The sequence below is a fragment of the Hypomesus nipponensis genome, chromosome 9 (assembly GCF_054491055.1).
Source record: "Hypomesus nipponensis isolate SF chromosome 9, ASM5449105v1, whole genome shotgun sequence".
In the NCBI taxonomy this organism is placed as follows: domain Eukaryota; kingdom Metazoa; phylum Chordata; class Actinopteri; order Osmeriformes; family Osmeridae; genus Hypomesus; species Hypomesus nipponensis.
Window position 1 is genome coordinate 22,693,984 of NC_140369.1, and position 14,544 is coordinate 22,708,527.

At 41.1% G+C, this 14,544-nt stretch overlaps 1 protein-coding gene across 2 annotated transcripts in view; it reads right to left on the reverse strand.

The window, feature by feature from the left end:
- Positions 1–14,544, reverse strand: part of mtmr14 (myotubularin related protein 14) — a 34,129-nt gene that overhangs the window by 3,287 nt on the left and 16,298 nt on the right. Inside the window, exons 8-18 of one of the 2 annotated variants that reach the window (XM_084704106.1) lie at positions 9,344–9,414; positions 9,188–9,262; positions 8,862–8,928; positions 8,346–8,428; positions 8,044–8,120; positions 6,198–6,234; positions 5,852–5,922; positions 5,502–5,560; positions 4,742–4,877; positions 4,319–4,495; positions 3,312–3,491 (exon numbers count right to left, since the gene is read on the reverse strand). In XM_084704106.1, coding sequence (XP_084560232.1) covers positions 3,312–3,491; positions 4,319–4,495; positions 4,742–4,877; positions 5,502–5,560; positions 5,852–5,922; positions 6,198–6,234; positions 8,044–8,120; positions 8,346–8,428; positions 8,862–8,928; positions 9,188–9,262; positions 9,344–9,414 — 1,033 coding nt within the window. Of the gene's footprint in view, positions 1–3,311; positions 3,492–4,318; positions 4,496–4,741; positions 4,878–5,501; positions 5,561–5,851; positions 5,923–6,197; positions 6,235–8,043; positions 8,121–8,345; positions 8,432–8,861; positions 8,929–9,187; positions 9,263–9,343; positions 9,415–14,544 lie in introns of both variants that reach the window. The other variant, XM_084704105.1, reaches the window with a different exon arrangement.

Sequence of the window (14,544 nt, forward strand, 5' to 3'; positions counted from 1 at the left end):
GTACCACTAAGGCCTATATAAAAGCATCCAAAAACAGCATGTCATGGGATCTTTAAAGGCAGCATCTCTCTGACCCCTGCCTCACTCATTCTCTTCATTCTCCCACCCTTCATCCGTTCACCTCAAAGAAGGATGGGTATATGCAAGATGATATTTGCTCATTCTGGCTGTGAGTGTTGTTCTCAGGACACACTCAATTTAGAAGCCAGACCAAGCAGACATTGAATTATGTCCCACCGTGGGGATAGAGAAAGGGGGGAGGTGTTGGATAATGCAGATAACCTTTTCTCATTCTGCCTCATACCTTCCACTCTTCCAACTGTTTATCTCCCACCACCACAACCACCTCCCCACCCCAAGCCCCTCGTCCCCTTCTAGGTTTCAGAGAATTATGCAAAAAATGCAATACTGCTTTGACTGGGGGGCCACTACAAATGTTAGTTGGGTAGAATGTGTTCTTCTAAATTGAGTTCTGGGGAGCAAAAAGCAGGTCCCTGCTCTGAGGGTAGCACAATTACAAAATACAGAAACTTTGAGGGTGGGGCTTCAGTGCTGAACATTTGAAATTGGTTGAATACTCGTAGCAGCGTACAAGTATCTCAACCAATATTTCAACTAATTCCAAAAATTCATGCAGATGCTTTAAGCCTATTTTAAGGAGTTTTGAATCTGCTTTCCTACTACGGCTCATGTCGAAGCATGCGTTGGTAGGCGAGGGGAGTTCAAGTGGAATGCGCCAAACCACCCTCACTGAACAGCGTAGGCAGTGGCGTAACTATAGGCAGTGCAGGGAGTGCAGCTGCACTAGGGCCTGTGGCGAAAGGGGGCCCGTCCTCGATCTCAAGTGAGAACTCTACCTGAAGTACTGACCGGGCCCCTCGCTCCGCGTAAATCACAGAAAGGTTAACATATGATCCGGTCCAATCAATTCGCAAACATTTCTCAATTATGGTGTCAGTTATTCTCACCTGCCCAATAAACATTTGAACAATAGTCAGTCTTAACAACAGCAAATAATTCATTTAGCCTTTTGCTGAATGAAACGAATCTCGTTTTTATTAAGTAATATTGTCTGGGTAATATGTAGTTCTATAGACGTTGTGATCGTTTGCCATCCTGTTGTGTTGCATTGCGTTGCGTGTTGAGTAATTGCGGCAAGTAGGCTACCCCATCATGCCCTTCATTCAAAAACACAAAAGTGGCTGCAGGAAGCGGCACGAATGCAAAGAGCAGGATGAAAGGGTAGCAAAGCTGACAAAATGATCTTCATTTGGATTTGTGGCGAGGTGTTCAAGAGGATGCTACGTCTGACCCCCAGCCCAACAGCAATGAGAGAAACTCAGCCACCAGGGTAGGCTAACGTTTACTGTCTGGTATAGCCTATTGAATGCATTTAGACATGGCTATTAAACGTCATTAAATGGACGTATAGGCATAAGGCAGCAGCCAGGTTAGATATTAAAAACAATGTGCAGGATGTTGTTGGAAAATAGCTAAAGCTAGATAGGCTAAACTTAAGCTAGCATATCTAGCTAACAAAAATAAAATTAAACATTCACCAATCAATTCACAGTGTGTATTGTAATAGGCCTACGCAGTGTTGGGAACGTTCACTTTCTACATTAACTAGTACAGTTCATAGTTCATCATTCAAAATGTTGAACTACGTTCAAAGCTCCAAATAATGAACTAGGTTGGTTCAGTTCTTTTTTTCCAATGTGGCTGCCGTCTGCAATACCGCTCTCTGACTCTACGCAATTCGGCGTTCTCACACTTGCCAGGCATAGACAGTAGCTAGAAGAAAGAAAGAAAGAAAGCACACGCAGCGATTGACAGGTTGGGCAACCCTGGACACAAGACTGGTAACGGTGTGTTTTTAGCCTGAAAGTCTCTAGAAATCTGGCACCTTATTAAACGAAATTAAAAAGAGTGAAAGTGCCATTCACAGACACCAAAATGAATGCGTCCACTGCACAGTATCATTCATCAGGCAGTAATACAGTAGGCTACGTTCAGTTCACCAAAATTATGAACGAGTTCATGAACGTGTTCAGACGCAACACTGATAATAAGTACATTTCCATGCGCCTCGCTAAGCTCAACACTCAATAATTTCGCCCGACGATTGGTCGGTTAAGGGGCCCGTTGGTGAGATCTGCACTCGGGCCCGCCAAGTCATTGTTACGCCGCTGAGCGTAGGACCCTCACCAAGTCTGCATGTGACAAGCTGACTAGCACAGTTACCAAATGGATTGGAAAAAGCTGTAGACCGATTCATATTGTTGAGGACGAGGGGTTCACCAAAGTTTTGCGAGTGGCAACGGGGGACTCGAGCATCAAAGCACCGCAAAGACGCACAATATACACATATACAGACAAAATCGGTAATATGTGATTAATCATGATTAATCCACAGAAACCTGTGATTAATAAATAAAAATTATTTCACAGCCCTAGTTTTTACATTATATTTTGATTACTTTACATTAAAAGGGTACAGCTCAAATCACATACCAGTTGAACATTTCATAAAATATCTCACAGTTAAAAAGTATCCCAGAGTCTGAAATACAAACATTTTGTCCTCAAAACCAACATACAGCTAAGGTTTCCAAATGCCAGGAAATTTTCAAACCAGAAACTATCTAAGTATGGGGTCAGATGGCTGAGCGGTTAGGGAGTCGGGCAATTAATCAGAAGGTTGTTGGTTCGCTTCCCGGCTGTGCAAAATTAAGTTGTGTCCTTGAGCCAGGCACTTCACCCTACTTGCCTCGGGGAGAATGTCCCTGGACATACTGTAAGTCACTCTGGATAAGAGCGTCTGCTAAATGACTAAATGTAAATTTCCATGAATTAACAGGAACGAATGGGGAAATTTGGACACATTTTATTTTCCTTCAAATTTCAAATGCAGACTTAAATAATAAGCAATAATTTGATTAACCTAAACAAGTCTACAGAACACAGTGCTTCTGTAACTCTAAATCCTGAAGCAAACACAGCAGACAATATACGTTCTTGAAACCTTTCCGAACTTCTTATTTTTTGAACCTTTCTGCGCAACTATGAGACAATTTTCCTAGAGAACGGAGTTTAACTCTCAGGACATTAGGTCACAACTGTATTACAGTGTTCCCCTGAGATGGTTAAACACACCACATACGCATCCATGTTTTCCTAATTTATACAAAGATTTCTGGGTGACACAGACACACACACACAGGCCATGCGAGGCATTGACCCCACCCCACCACCAGTGAAGGGGAAGTGGAAAGCAGGGAAGGGAAATAAACCAGGAGTGGAGGACTCACATTCGTCCATTGGGCCCCTCATCCTGGAAGCTGAAGGGGAGGGGTGAGTCGGCGGCGGCGGCGGCGGAGGGCAGCAGGTACGGGGCATGGTCGTGGATGCTGCCACAGCCCGAGACAATCTGCCAGCTGCCATACTCTGTGGAGAGGGAGGAGCCTGAGCGGGCATACTCCGCCGCCAGCCTGGGGAGAGGGTGAGAGAGAATGGGAGGGGCGAAGATGGAACGAGAAGTGAGGATGGAGGGAGAGTGGGACACAGAGAGAGAAGATGGAGAGAGGGAAGGAGAGAGAAAAAGACGTAAAGTACAGAGAAGTAAAAAGGAGAGACAGAGTGCAGAATAGCAATGAGAAATTAACAAACAAAAATAGATTGAAATGAATAGACAAAAGAGAGGAAGCAAGACATAAATGGAGACGAGAGATGGATTGACGATTGCAGCAACAGGAGGACAAATAAAGGAGAGCAAAAGCAGTGAGAAGACGGATGGAGCCCAGATAATGACAGGATTGAAAAAGAGGAGGGAGACCGCAAAAATGGAGAGAACCAAGCGGTCAAAGAGCAAGGGGTCAAAAGCATTTGAGCAAGACCCAAGCTAAGGTGAGGTCATTGGGAGAGGCTTTCCATGGCTTTGGCTCAAGAATCCTTATTCTAATCAAGCAGACCAATCATAGTCCAAAGTCCAAAGCACCAGCTTCCATAGCTGTAACATATGTGTGTGTGCCATTTCTGTGCCTATGTACAACTTGCATCTAAATTGAGGAAAGATAAAGACCAGGTAGACATTCTTTCCCCAATTTGACACACTCATGTAGGAACAATCATGCAGGAGCAACAAACTCTTCACAATCGAAATTGCATCCTTCATTACACAACACAGGCAGACTCTAAATATATCACTACCCCCACATACGCCTTATTTACATTCCACCACTTCAGCCCGGATACAATGCACAGCTCAGTGCTGCGTTTGCCGATAACGATGGATTGTAGCAGCCAATTAAGTGCTCACCTCTTCCCTGGCACGGCCAATGGACTGCTGCCGGTGCGTGTGAAGCCCTGCTCTGATTGGTTGGAGGAGGAGGAGCTGGAGGACTTGCCCTCGCTGAGTGGATGGCTCAGGCGCTCGTCAAGGAGGAGGGGCCTGTTCCACATCACTGTTTGGGGGGACGAGGTAGGCCCTTTCCTCCTGGGAAAGCAGCAATTATTTTAACTTTTTGATGTAAATTAATAAAACAAGCTTCCAATATGCATCTCACCATTACTACATGCCTAACTTATAACAAAAGTTAATGTAATAAAAAAATAAAACAACACACGTCTTTGAGATTCTCAATTTAAGGGTTTCTTCATTTCATGAGTGTCTAAAATACAGTTCCTGAATTATGATTATCACAGAGATTTTGTCTGCTGTGATGAATGGGAGTGAGCTCACCAGCTGGTGGCCAGTGGTTGGCTGGACAACAGGTCCATGCTGTCATTGGTGAGGCTGGAGGCTACACCCCCTGCATCGTCCGTGATCAGAGAGAAGTCACTGCTCAGACTGGTCACACTGCCCCTGTCCCGGGATTCTGCACCAACCACAAAAGGAATAAGGGTTGGAGGGTGTCACCAGCACCCCAATCATAAAATGGGTTTGTCCCCTTTCATTTCTTTTTGAACAAGATACAATAAATGTGATGGCACAGACCAGGACAAGGGGGGTCACAAAGATATTTCAATACTCAAGTAGCTTCCTTTCCTTTTCCTGTGTTATTGATAAGCATTTTGTTCTCTTTGTTTCAAATAGCCATTGCATTTCAGCTATTATGTAGATGACTACTAGATGATTATATTCTAGTAGCCTTTTAAATCCACTCAGTGGCAGATGCATGATGCTAACTTAACTGTAACTTCTGGTGGCGCCCCAGATCTTTTTCCCAACACATAATCTTAAGTGGCATAGAAAAAAAGAGGACCTGCTCATGGACTTGTATTTCTCTTTAAGAAACTTAAAGTTAGCATTACGTTTGGTACATAAGTTAGCATTCTCATAACTCGATAACATGAGCTCTACAAATACAAGTCTCCTTAATTAGACATGCAAGTGGTTCACAAGTAGCTTTTCATGTCTCAGTCCAGCAGGAAGGTACAATCCCATCATGAAAGTGTGACTGTGTGCAGGGGATCCACCACAAGGGGGTAGAATAACTTACTCAACTGGCATAGGTCATCCACTGTGAAATCAGTGTCTTTGAACTGGGAGTTTTTTCTTCTGTTATGAAATAACACACAGACAGAGTGACCGAGTGAGTGAGTGAGTGTGTAAAAGTGAGACAGGGAAAGGAGGGGGGGGGGGCGAGTATTAGACAAAAACGAGAGGGAGGGGGGGAGATCAAAGAACACAAAAAGCATAAATAAACACTTTTTTCAACTACGACCATAAAAATCTGGGTTATAATTTCAAAAGAATGTCTTGGGATCATGATATGGTGAGTGTACAGCCCAACTTGTTTTCAAAAAGGCCTCTATTTTATAGTCAACAAAAGTCTACAATAGTGCTTACCTTTGTTTCTTAACAGCAGAGAACTTCTCTGAGACAATGTGCTTCAGAAAATTGAAGCAAAAAAAAAAAATCTGTCGGGAAGGGAGGGGGCAGGGTAAATCTGACAATTAGAAAAACATACACGCAACACAATACTACCCCCTAGTTTCCAAGCCTTGACCAATAATTTATAACTTATTACAATGTACCATTACAACATTCTATACACGAACTTGTAGACTTAGTTGGGACAGCGTCATATGGAAAGCTTCCAATCAACACTAATGAAAATGATGGATTAATGAAATGTCGAATGGCTAAAGATATCACATCCTTATTTAGTTATTTTAGCAGCATTTGTTCTCACCTCCTCTCCTTTAGTGAGGCGGTCAGGCAGCATATGACTGAAGGAGGAACATGCACAGAAAACACTGAATTAGGGCAAGGCGCTATTGCTTACTATGTAAACATATTATGATGATGTGTCTTTTATACCATCTAACAATATCACACAGCATTATGTGACCTTGAGTTTGAACTTTAAATTAAAGTTTTCAATATCAAAGCATTGTACAGAGTTACACAAGATGTACCTGGCATAATAACTTCAAACTGACCCTGGAACAACTAATTTTCTATCTCCCTCACACTTCCACTCAGAACAAACCTTGATCAATTGCACCTCAACAGATAAACCATACTGTCCAAGGGAGTTTGACAATAATGTACTCCAGTTTCTCAACTGGTGGGTCTTGTTATGAAGGGGGTCATGGACAGAGGCGGTTCTAGTGATTTGGGGGACCTAGGCAGACTGGTTGAGGCCCCTAAATAATGTATTTCTTTACCTTCTGAGCCTGTCAATGTCAAATCGTTTTTAGGAATAACTGCAGCCGCTAAACTACTACTACTATTGTTAACATTGTTGGCAGAAGAAAAAAAAGGGGTCACCTTTGGGGGGGTAGCAATAAAAGTTTAGTTTTCCTCCTTCTTCCGTCTTTTTGCTGCACCGCTAACATATAATCGTTTTATAATTTCATATTATTGTTTCAAAGTCTCCTATCTTTCTCTCTTACTGTCAGCTAACTGATTAAGCCAGCTAACATATTTTGCGCTGCGGGGCTGAGAAATGATATGGGACAATCCATTTGTGCAAGATAGGGGGGTTTGGGTTTGTCTCGCACATGAATAATGTAATGGTCTTCAACCTACCCAGATGCTTCCATGTCACCCCCCCTCCTTATCTCCCTTCACTGGCTAACCATCGCGCCCCGTATCAGGTTTTCACAATGTATGCTTCATGTTTGGCTACCCGCAATGTTTGTGGATATCTCGGTGTTATGATCAGTGACCTATGCACTTTTGTAAAGCTCTCTCTTGGAAGTCGCTTTGGAAAAAAGTGTCTCTCTCTCTTGGAAGTCGCTTTGGATAAAAGCGTCTGCTAAATGCATAAATGTAAATGCTAAATGAATAAATTTAAATGTAATGAAAAAGAACATATCTTGCTATATTTACATTTACCAGACGCTCTTATCCAGAGCGACTTACAGTAAGTACAGGGACATTAACCCCGGTGGCAAGTAGGGTAAAGTGCCTTACCTAAGGACACAACATTATTTTCCACAGCAGGGAATCGAACCGGCAACTTTCTGATTAATACCCCAATTCACTACCGCTTAGCCACCTGACCCCAAAATATTTAAAATGTTGGAACATATTATTTAGAATCTTTCTTTTTTTTACCGGCTGCCTACTTTGCCTAATGGTAGCGCTGTCCTCTGGTCACGGATGTTTGCTTAGGCTCAGTCAAAAAATCGAACTTTAATTTGTAGAAGTTACCGAACTTCAGATGGTGCGCTTTTATTTTGATAGGTGCTCAAGTCCCCGCATTCACTGTGAGACACTGAGTTGATAGCCATCTCAAGTTATACAGTTATATGCCACCTACCAGCCAATCAGAAACACCACCAGCACTAGCACCCCCCCACACACACACCATAATGGTATTTATAAAAGAAGTAATACAAGCAAAGGACTGAAAAAAAGAAAGACAGAGTAAGGGGATGGGACATCTAATTGCGTAACCAGATGGTTTGGGTGGGGGATGCTGTTCAAACTTGTCCCTTAAGAAAGTATCTTGGAGTCATGTGCTGTAAGTTATATGGTGTTATGAGGAGCTGGTGGGGTGGAAGGAGCAGAGGGGTGGGGGAGAGTACCCAAAAAGGAACCAGTCATAGGCAATGGTCAGGTACAGAATTTCGGCAGGTTCTAGACTGGAGTGGACAGCTCCGTCCTAGAAAAAAAAGAAAAAAAAAAACATGAAAGGAGTACAATAATCAAACGCAGGAAAATCACTGCCCCAGAGACATCAAACAATATTGATACCTCCTCCCATCGGCCTGTCTTGAAAGGTGCTGCATGTTTATGCTGTTAAATTTGATATTCCTTTCTAAGGGACAGATTTATGTAGAGTGAGATTCAGTGGGAGGTAGTGGACAGTGGGGAGGCAAACACTTACAGCCCACAGTGAAAGCCTCAGGAGGGAAACAAAGAGTGGAGTACGATCCCAACCAGATATACAGTGCACCAGGAGGCCGCTCTCTTCTGGAAGGAGAGAACAGTTTATTAAGCCAAGTGGTTATTGGGTCCAACTTTTTCCATTGGAATTGCTAAAATGCAAACAAACCCATTATTTTAAATTACACAGGGGCTCTAACTGGTTCTAAACAAAACTACTTGGTACAGGTTTGTATGAATGGAAACTAAAATCTTAATTCAAAATACGTTTTTTTTTTTTTTTTTTTTTACATCCCCTTCAGATACATAATTAAAAATTACAATTACTAAATAATTTAGATGATTAAAAGTTCCTCTCATATTGCAATGACCTTTCAATCAGCAGACCTTGGAACTAAGTTAAAATAAGAAAATACACAATATCCAAAAAGAGACAGCTAATCCAGTTTGCCCAAAGACATGCTAAGTAGATTTCCCTTCCCAGCTAGCAGGGTATAGGTGTCGAATGACCACTTACCATCATTGTTGATGATGTGAAGCAACAGCTTCAGGTAGTTCTGGGTCTGCTGCACCAGGTCCCAAGACTGGACAAAGAGAAAACAACTTCAACATACAATATATCAAAACGATGATTTGGCTAAAAGGCTAGATGTTTCCAAAGGCTAGATGTTTCCATTTGAAGTTGCTTGGTGGAAACGCAAATTGTCAAACATGTTAAAAGGTAAACTTAATATTTGTTATTTAATTTGAGTGCATTTCCGTGACTGACCTACAGGTGTCAATGTGTGACTGATAATACTAGCAGTCCACGTTACACTGGTGAGTAAATGTAGAAAGAGGTACCTGATATTCACTCCAGTCAATGTTCAAGTTATTGGTAAAGCACGTGGGGATTGTCAAAGGCGCATCTACAAAGTCCTGTCAAGACGGAACCTAAGAGTTATATTTAAAATAAAAAATAGCATAAACAAGTAGTTCAACTTTTTTTTCTTAGCGAACCTGATTCCAATTGAACACCAGTCCCTCAGCAGTGTAGTCTCTGTCTTTGTAGTCCTTGAAAAACTCACATCCTGGAAGCATGGGACATAAGAGTAAAAAACCCCACATATACTGGTGAATGAGCATTTCCCACACCATTGTTTTGGAGGGGTGGTGCACCCCCCCAAAACGACCTCTTGCCCCCCTTAAAAGAATAGACAAAAAAATACATATAATTAGCTATAAATTCCCCAAAACAAAAAACAGACCTGTGAGAAAAAGTTCACACACAGGCAATTTGCTTCTTGCTCGTCGCCTCAATTAATTAGCAACGTTTAGAAAATGTGGCTTGTTTTCCGAAAAATACGGTACACTAAGCCTGCTGATCTACTGGCATATAGAGGCTTTTAAAGGGCCAACACTAAATATGTAAATACATACAAATATATATAATTGAATGTTTCTATACATGAACTAATATACCATTTTACAATACAATGCTTAAATAAATCACTAATTATTAGTGCTGTCAAACGATGAAATATATATTTGCAATTAATCGCATTAATGTAATAGTTAACTCGCAATTAATCACACATTTTCATCTATTCTAAATGTCCGTTGATTTCTATTTGTCACAGAATTTTTTATACATTTTTATATATTTTGGACATCAACATGGAAAAGTGGATCGGATTTCTTAGTGCAAATGTTTTTTTGTTGTTGCTGAAAACAACTTTGCAATCGCCTGGCTTTGACGAGGGGGCGGAGAATTTGCATCAGCTGTGTGCTTGGCCATCAAGTGGTATTTCAGATTGGACGTGCTGCGATGATAGCTCAGTTCACAACGACAACACACACAGATCACTTTGGGTCTTGTCAATGGAACCATTTGACAACTTTTTAAAAGTAAAGGTTTCATTAAGAATTTTGCTGGCATCCATTACAACTTCCGTCTGCGCTTAATAAAACTAATTTTGTTGCGCTTATTGAGAACTTTGATCGCTATTTTCCAACAGAGAGGTATGCCCTTCTGAATGATGAAAGGTGGATGCAAAATCCCTTCGAATTTGAGAGTCCTCAGGTTTAACTTGAGTTGACGCTTACGGTGCGTTCACACTGCAGCGGGGCGGGCAGAGCGGGGCGTCGGCTTCCCATTCATTTTCAATGAAACCAGGCGTTGACGCCTGCGTAGGGCATTGTGGGAAGGCGAGCGGAGCGGCGAAAGTTGGATTTTCTGAACTTTATGTAAATGAGGAGCGTGAAAACGCCAGCGATGGCCAATTGGGTTGGTTTCTTGTTTCTTGTAACCTAGCAACTGTTGGTAATGGTAAACATTTCTAGGTTTGACAATTTTCAAGATGGAAGAGCAACTCATCGTATGTGTGTCTTCATACCCAGTATTGTATGATACGTCTATGTTAGATTACAGAGACGTAAACAAAAAAAATATATGCCTGGCGCAGGGTTGCTGAGGTTGTCGGCCTCCTTGGTGTGTTGTATTTTGTACTTTAATTCAGTTTCTTCACATTACGTAACTTTCTTCTGTGCTAGCTGCATAGTCTAGCTAGCTCACCCGGCACACGATTGACATTCAACGCTGAAATGCTGGCTGGCGGCCACTCGCTATCCATACAGTGAATGTGTAGAGGCAAGTCATAATCTAGCGAATGATTTGCACAGATTTCGAGTAATATAATAAAAGGTTACACATGTCAACGTTTATGTCTGATGCATCTTTTTTTCCAGCCGGAAAAAGACCCGTTACATAGAGTGCGGGTGGCATTTAATCTTTCACTCGGCCTAAAAAAAGTGTGGAAAAAGATAACCTATTGTGTGCTGAAGATAAGATCATGTCAGATCTAGAAAGTGTGTCGGATTCTTGCTTAATGTGTGTAAAAGTTGTATTTTGTCTGCACATTTGCCATGACATTATAGAACTACAACAGTGATTTAAGAGAACTACAGCTCTGAATGAATCTGTCTGGCACGCCCCCGAGCGTGGTGCACTGTGGGAAGGCCGGCGGTGCTGAGCGGTAAAAAAGTCTGCAGTGTGAATGCACCGTTAGTCCTGCTGAAGAAACCGAGTTGTTGCAGCTCAGCTGCGATCGCACTGACGCTATGGATCTGTGACTTTATCATTCTGGATAAGCATTTCGTCAGAATATCCTGTCCTCAGTAGGGCCAGTATTTCTAATTATATGCTTATTCCTTTCACTACCACGTACATGTGCGAATTGGGATTTTCTGTGCTCACAAAAATGAAGACAAGCACAGAAACTGACTGAATGCTGCGCCTGATATGCGTGTTGCGCTCTCCTCCTGCACCACAGGCCCAGCTATCCCATTAGCAATGTTGAAATGGTACTACATGTTTTGTATAATTTGTTATCTTTTTGTAATTATTTCATATTTTGTTCCAATATTGCTGGTTCAATTGAATGTTGAAAATAAGAATACATGGGCTATATGTTTTTTTTATAGCCTACATTGTACGTCCAATTAGGCACTTATTGGATACCTTCTTTAAACATTGCTGGTTCAATTGTTCAGAGAGAAGTGATCACTCAGTCTGAGATAGCTTATTAACAATGGCAGTAGGCGTACAAGTTCTGAAATAACAATAAAATAACAGTAAAATATCCTTGTTATTGTGCAATAATAGTCAAATCCACCTATATTTTGTGATTTACGAATAATCTCTATTGGCTTGGGTCGCGAAGGCTTGTGACTTTTAAAATCTGGGTCCCCAGAAAAAAAGTTTGGGAAACACTGGTGTAGAGAGTTACAAATACCTAGGTATAGTCATTGATTCCAAGCTGACATTTGATCTGAATTGTGAAATGGTCTGTAAGAAAGGTCATCAGCGTCTGAGTTGCCTGAGGAAGCTTGCCAAATTTCACATTGACAGACACATGCTGTTATTGTTTTATTCTGCTTTTATTGAATCTATTATGTCATTTTCCATTGTGGTGTGGTATGGGAGTCTGTCAGTGAAGAACAAAAACTCCTTAAACCAAATTGTACATGGGCGAGTAAGATAATAGGAGTAAATCAACGGACTCTAGAATACCTTTATACAACACAGTTGTACAGGAAGGCAAGTACAATTTTAAAGGCCATATGGCAGGTTAACCACCACTGTCAATTAATGGGTACATAAAGCTCTAAAGATATGTATTTTATTCAAGAAATCTCCAAATGGTGTCTCCAAATGGTGTTTAAGATAAGTTTTTGTCATTTTTGGGGTTAGCATTAGCATATTAGCGCAATTCGACAATGACGTCATGTTAGGGAGTTGTGGAGGAGAGTAGCCTCAGTCTAGTACTAGAACTATGGCGACTGACCAGGATGAAGAAGAGGTGGCAAAAACCACTAATGTATATGATGGCCCGCAGCCGGCCGTCAAAGCCAAATAAATGGATTGTTCATTGTACCAAGGAGAATGAGTGGAGGGTTGATGAAGTGTCCTCCTGATGAGTTGCTATCATTTAGCAACGCAGCAACGACCTCTGGAGCTCGTCTACGAACAGCAGTGCACATATACAATTTTTTTTACTGTCGGTGAATAGCACAGAGTGGAAGTCCCAATTTTTTTTATATGCACTTTAAGTGATGAGCTGCATCCCTTAAGCAACGGGTTTCAGTTACTTCCTTCGGGTTGCTGGTTCGATGGAAATCGAGACACTACAGGAATACTTTTGTTCCTGCGGCAATTGAGGTTTTAATTAATAATAAGAGGATAGATGTTTTAGTGTGCAATAGTTAGTTAAATACAAGAAGGGATATGCATGTGTTTGGTGCAGCCTGTCATGATGTTATTAACCAGTATATTTGTTGTGAATTGTTGTGTCTTGTATGTGTTTTTTCTGGACAACAAAATTCTATTTATCTGCAAAACAATTTTACCTACGGTACGAAATAAAGATACCTTGACACAGAGCCATTTAGGTAAATAGGCAGGTTTTTTTTGCTAATTTAGTCTAATGTATTCTAGGGATTCACTGAATTCAGGATTCGGTTTCGGCCGAATATTGGGTTTTTTGACAGGGTTTAATTTCGTCCGAACTTTAGAATTTCTTTTCACCGAATCCGAACCCTAAGCTTGCAATATGCACGCTACGCTGGTCGACATAATGACGCCGCCGTTGATTACTGGAAGTTGTTTATATAGGTGGACCGTTCAATGCAGTAGGCTGAGAGAAAGTGAAAATGGAACTCGTCAGCAGAAAAAGTGTTGTTTGGCAGTACTTTCAGTCAAAAGAAGGCGATTCAAGTCGAGCTACATGCTCAATGTGCAATACGATTTGTCTCGTGGTGGCAAGGAACAATAAACAATACATGACATATTCGCTGTTAAAACATTTGTGTATGAAACATCCGAAAGAAATTCAAGAAATCTAAAAGGTAATATAAAAGTCTAAGGTAATATAAATGTCTACAAGTCTCTCCACCTTCAAGAAAAGGCTCCGCAGACGCAGGAGTACAACAGTACTTAGGAATGGTTTGCTTGACCCGATGTTAGTTTCCTCAAGGATCACAATGACTCTTGCTTAGAGACTTGTTGCTCTTGTTGGTTAGTGGTAACTGAGTTACATTTTTGTACTTCCTGTGATATATTGGTTTTATTGTTGCTTGTTTTTATACAGGTACACTTGCACTTGTAGCGGTTCATGTTGTTTAATTGTAACTTGTTTACTACATACTCTTATTGTTCTTCCCTTTGGCACTTATTTTTGTTGTTCACAATATGTGCTTCATGTTTTGGCTTCTCGCAATGTTTTCTGGGCTTGTTGTTATTATCAGTGACCTATGCTCTTTGTCTCTTGGAAGTCGCTTTGGATAAAAGCATCTGCTAAATGAATAAATGTAAATGTAATATTTGGAATATTGATTGGATCTTGAGATAGGGTTAACATAGGCATATGGTAATTGTCAAAAATAGTTTTTCCCACTTGTCTTTCAAGCATAATGCTGCCTATTCTTTTTTTACAGTAAAAAAAAATATATAAAAAAAAAATACACTGCAGTGGATGTTGTTTACTTCATTAATGTGTTTACTGTGTGTGGTCTAAGGATGGGAGTAGGATTCGGTATTCGGATCGTATCTTAACCAGTGGATTCAGTATTCGGTCGAACCCCGAAAATCAGGATTTGGTAAATCCCTAGTCAAGTCTAGTCCTATTAACAGCCTTGTGTGTGCATGTATACGTAACATTTAT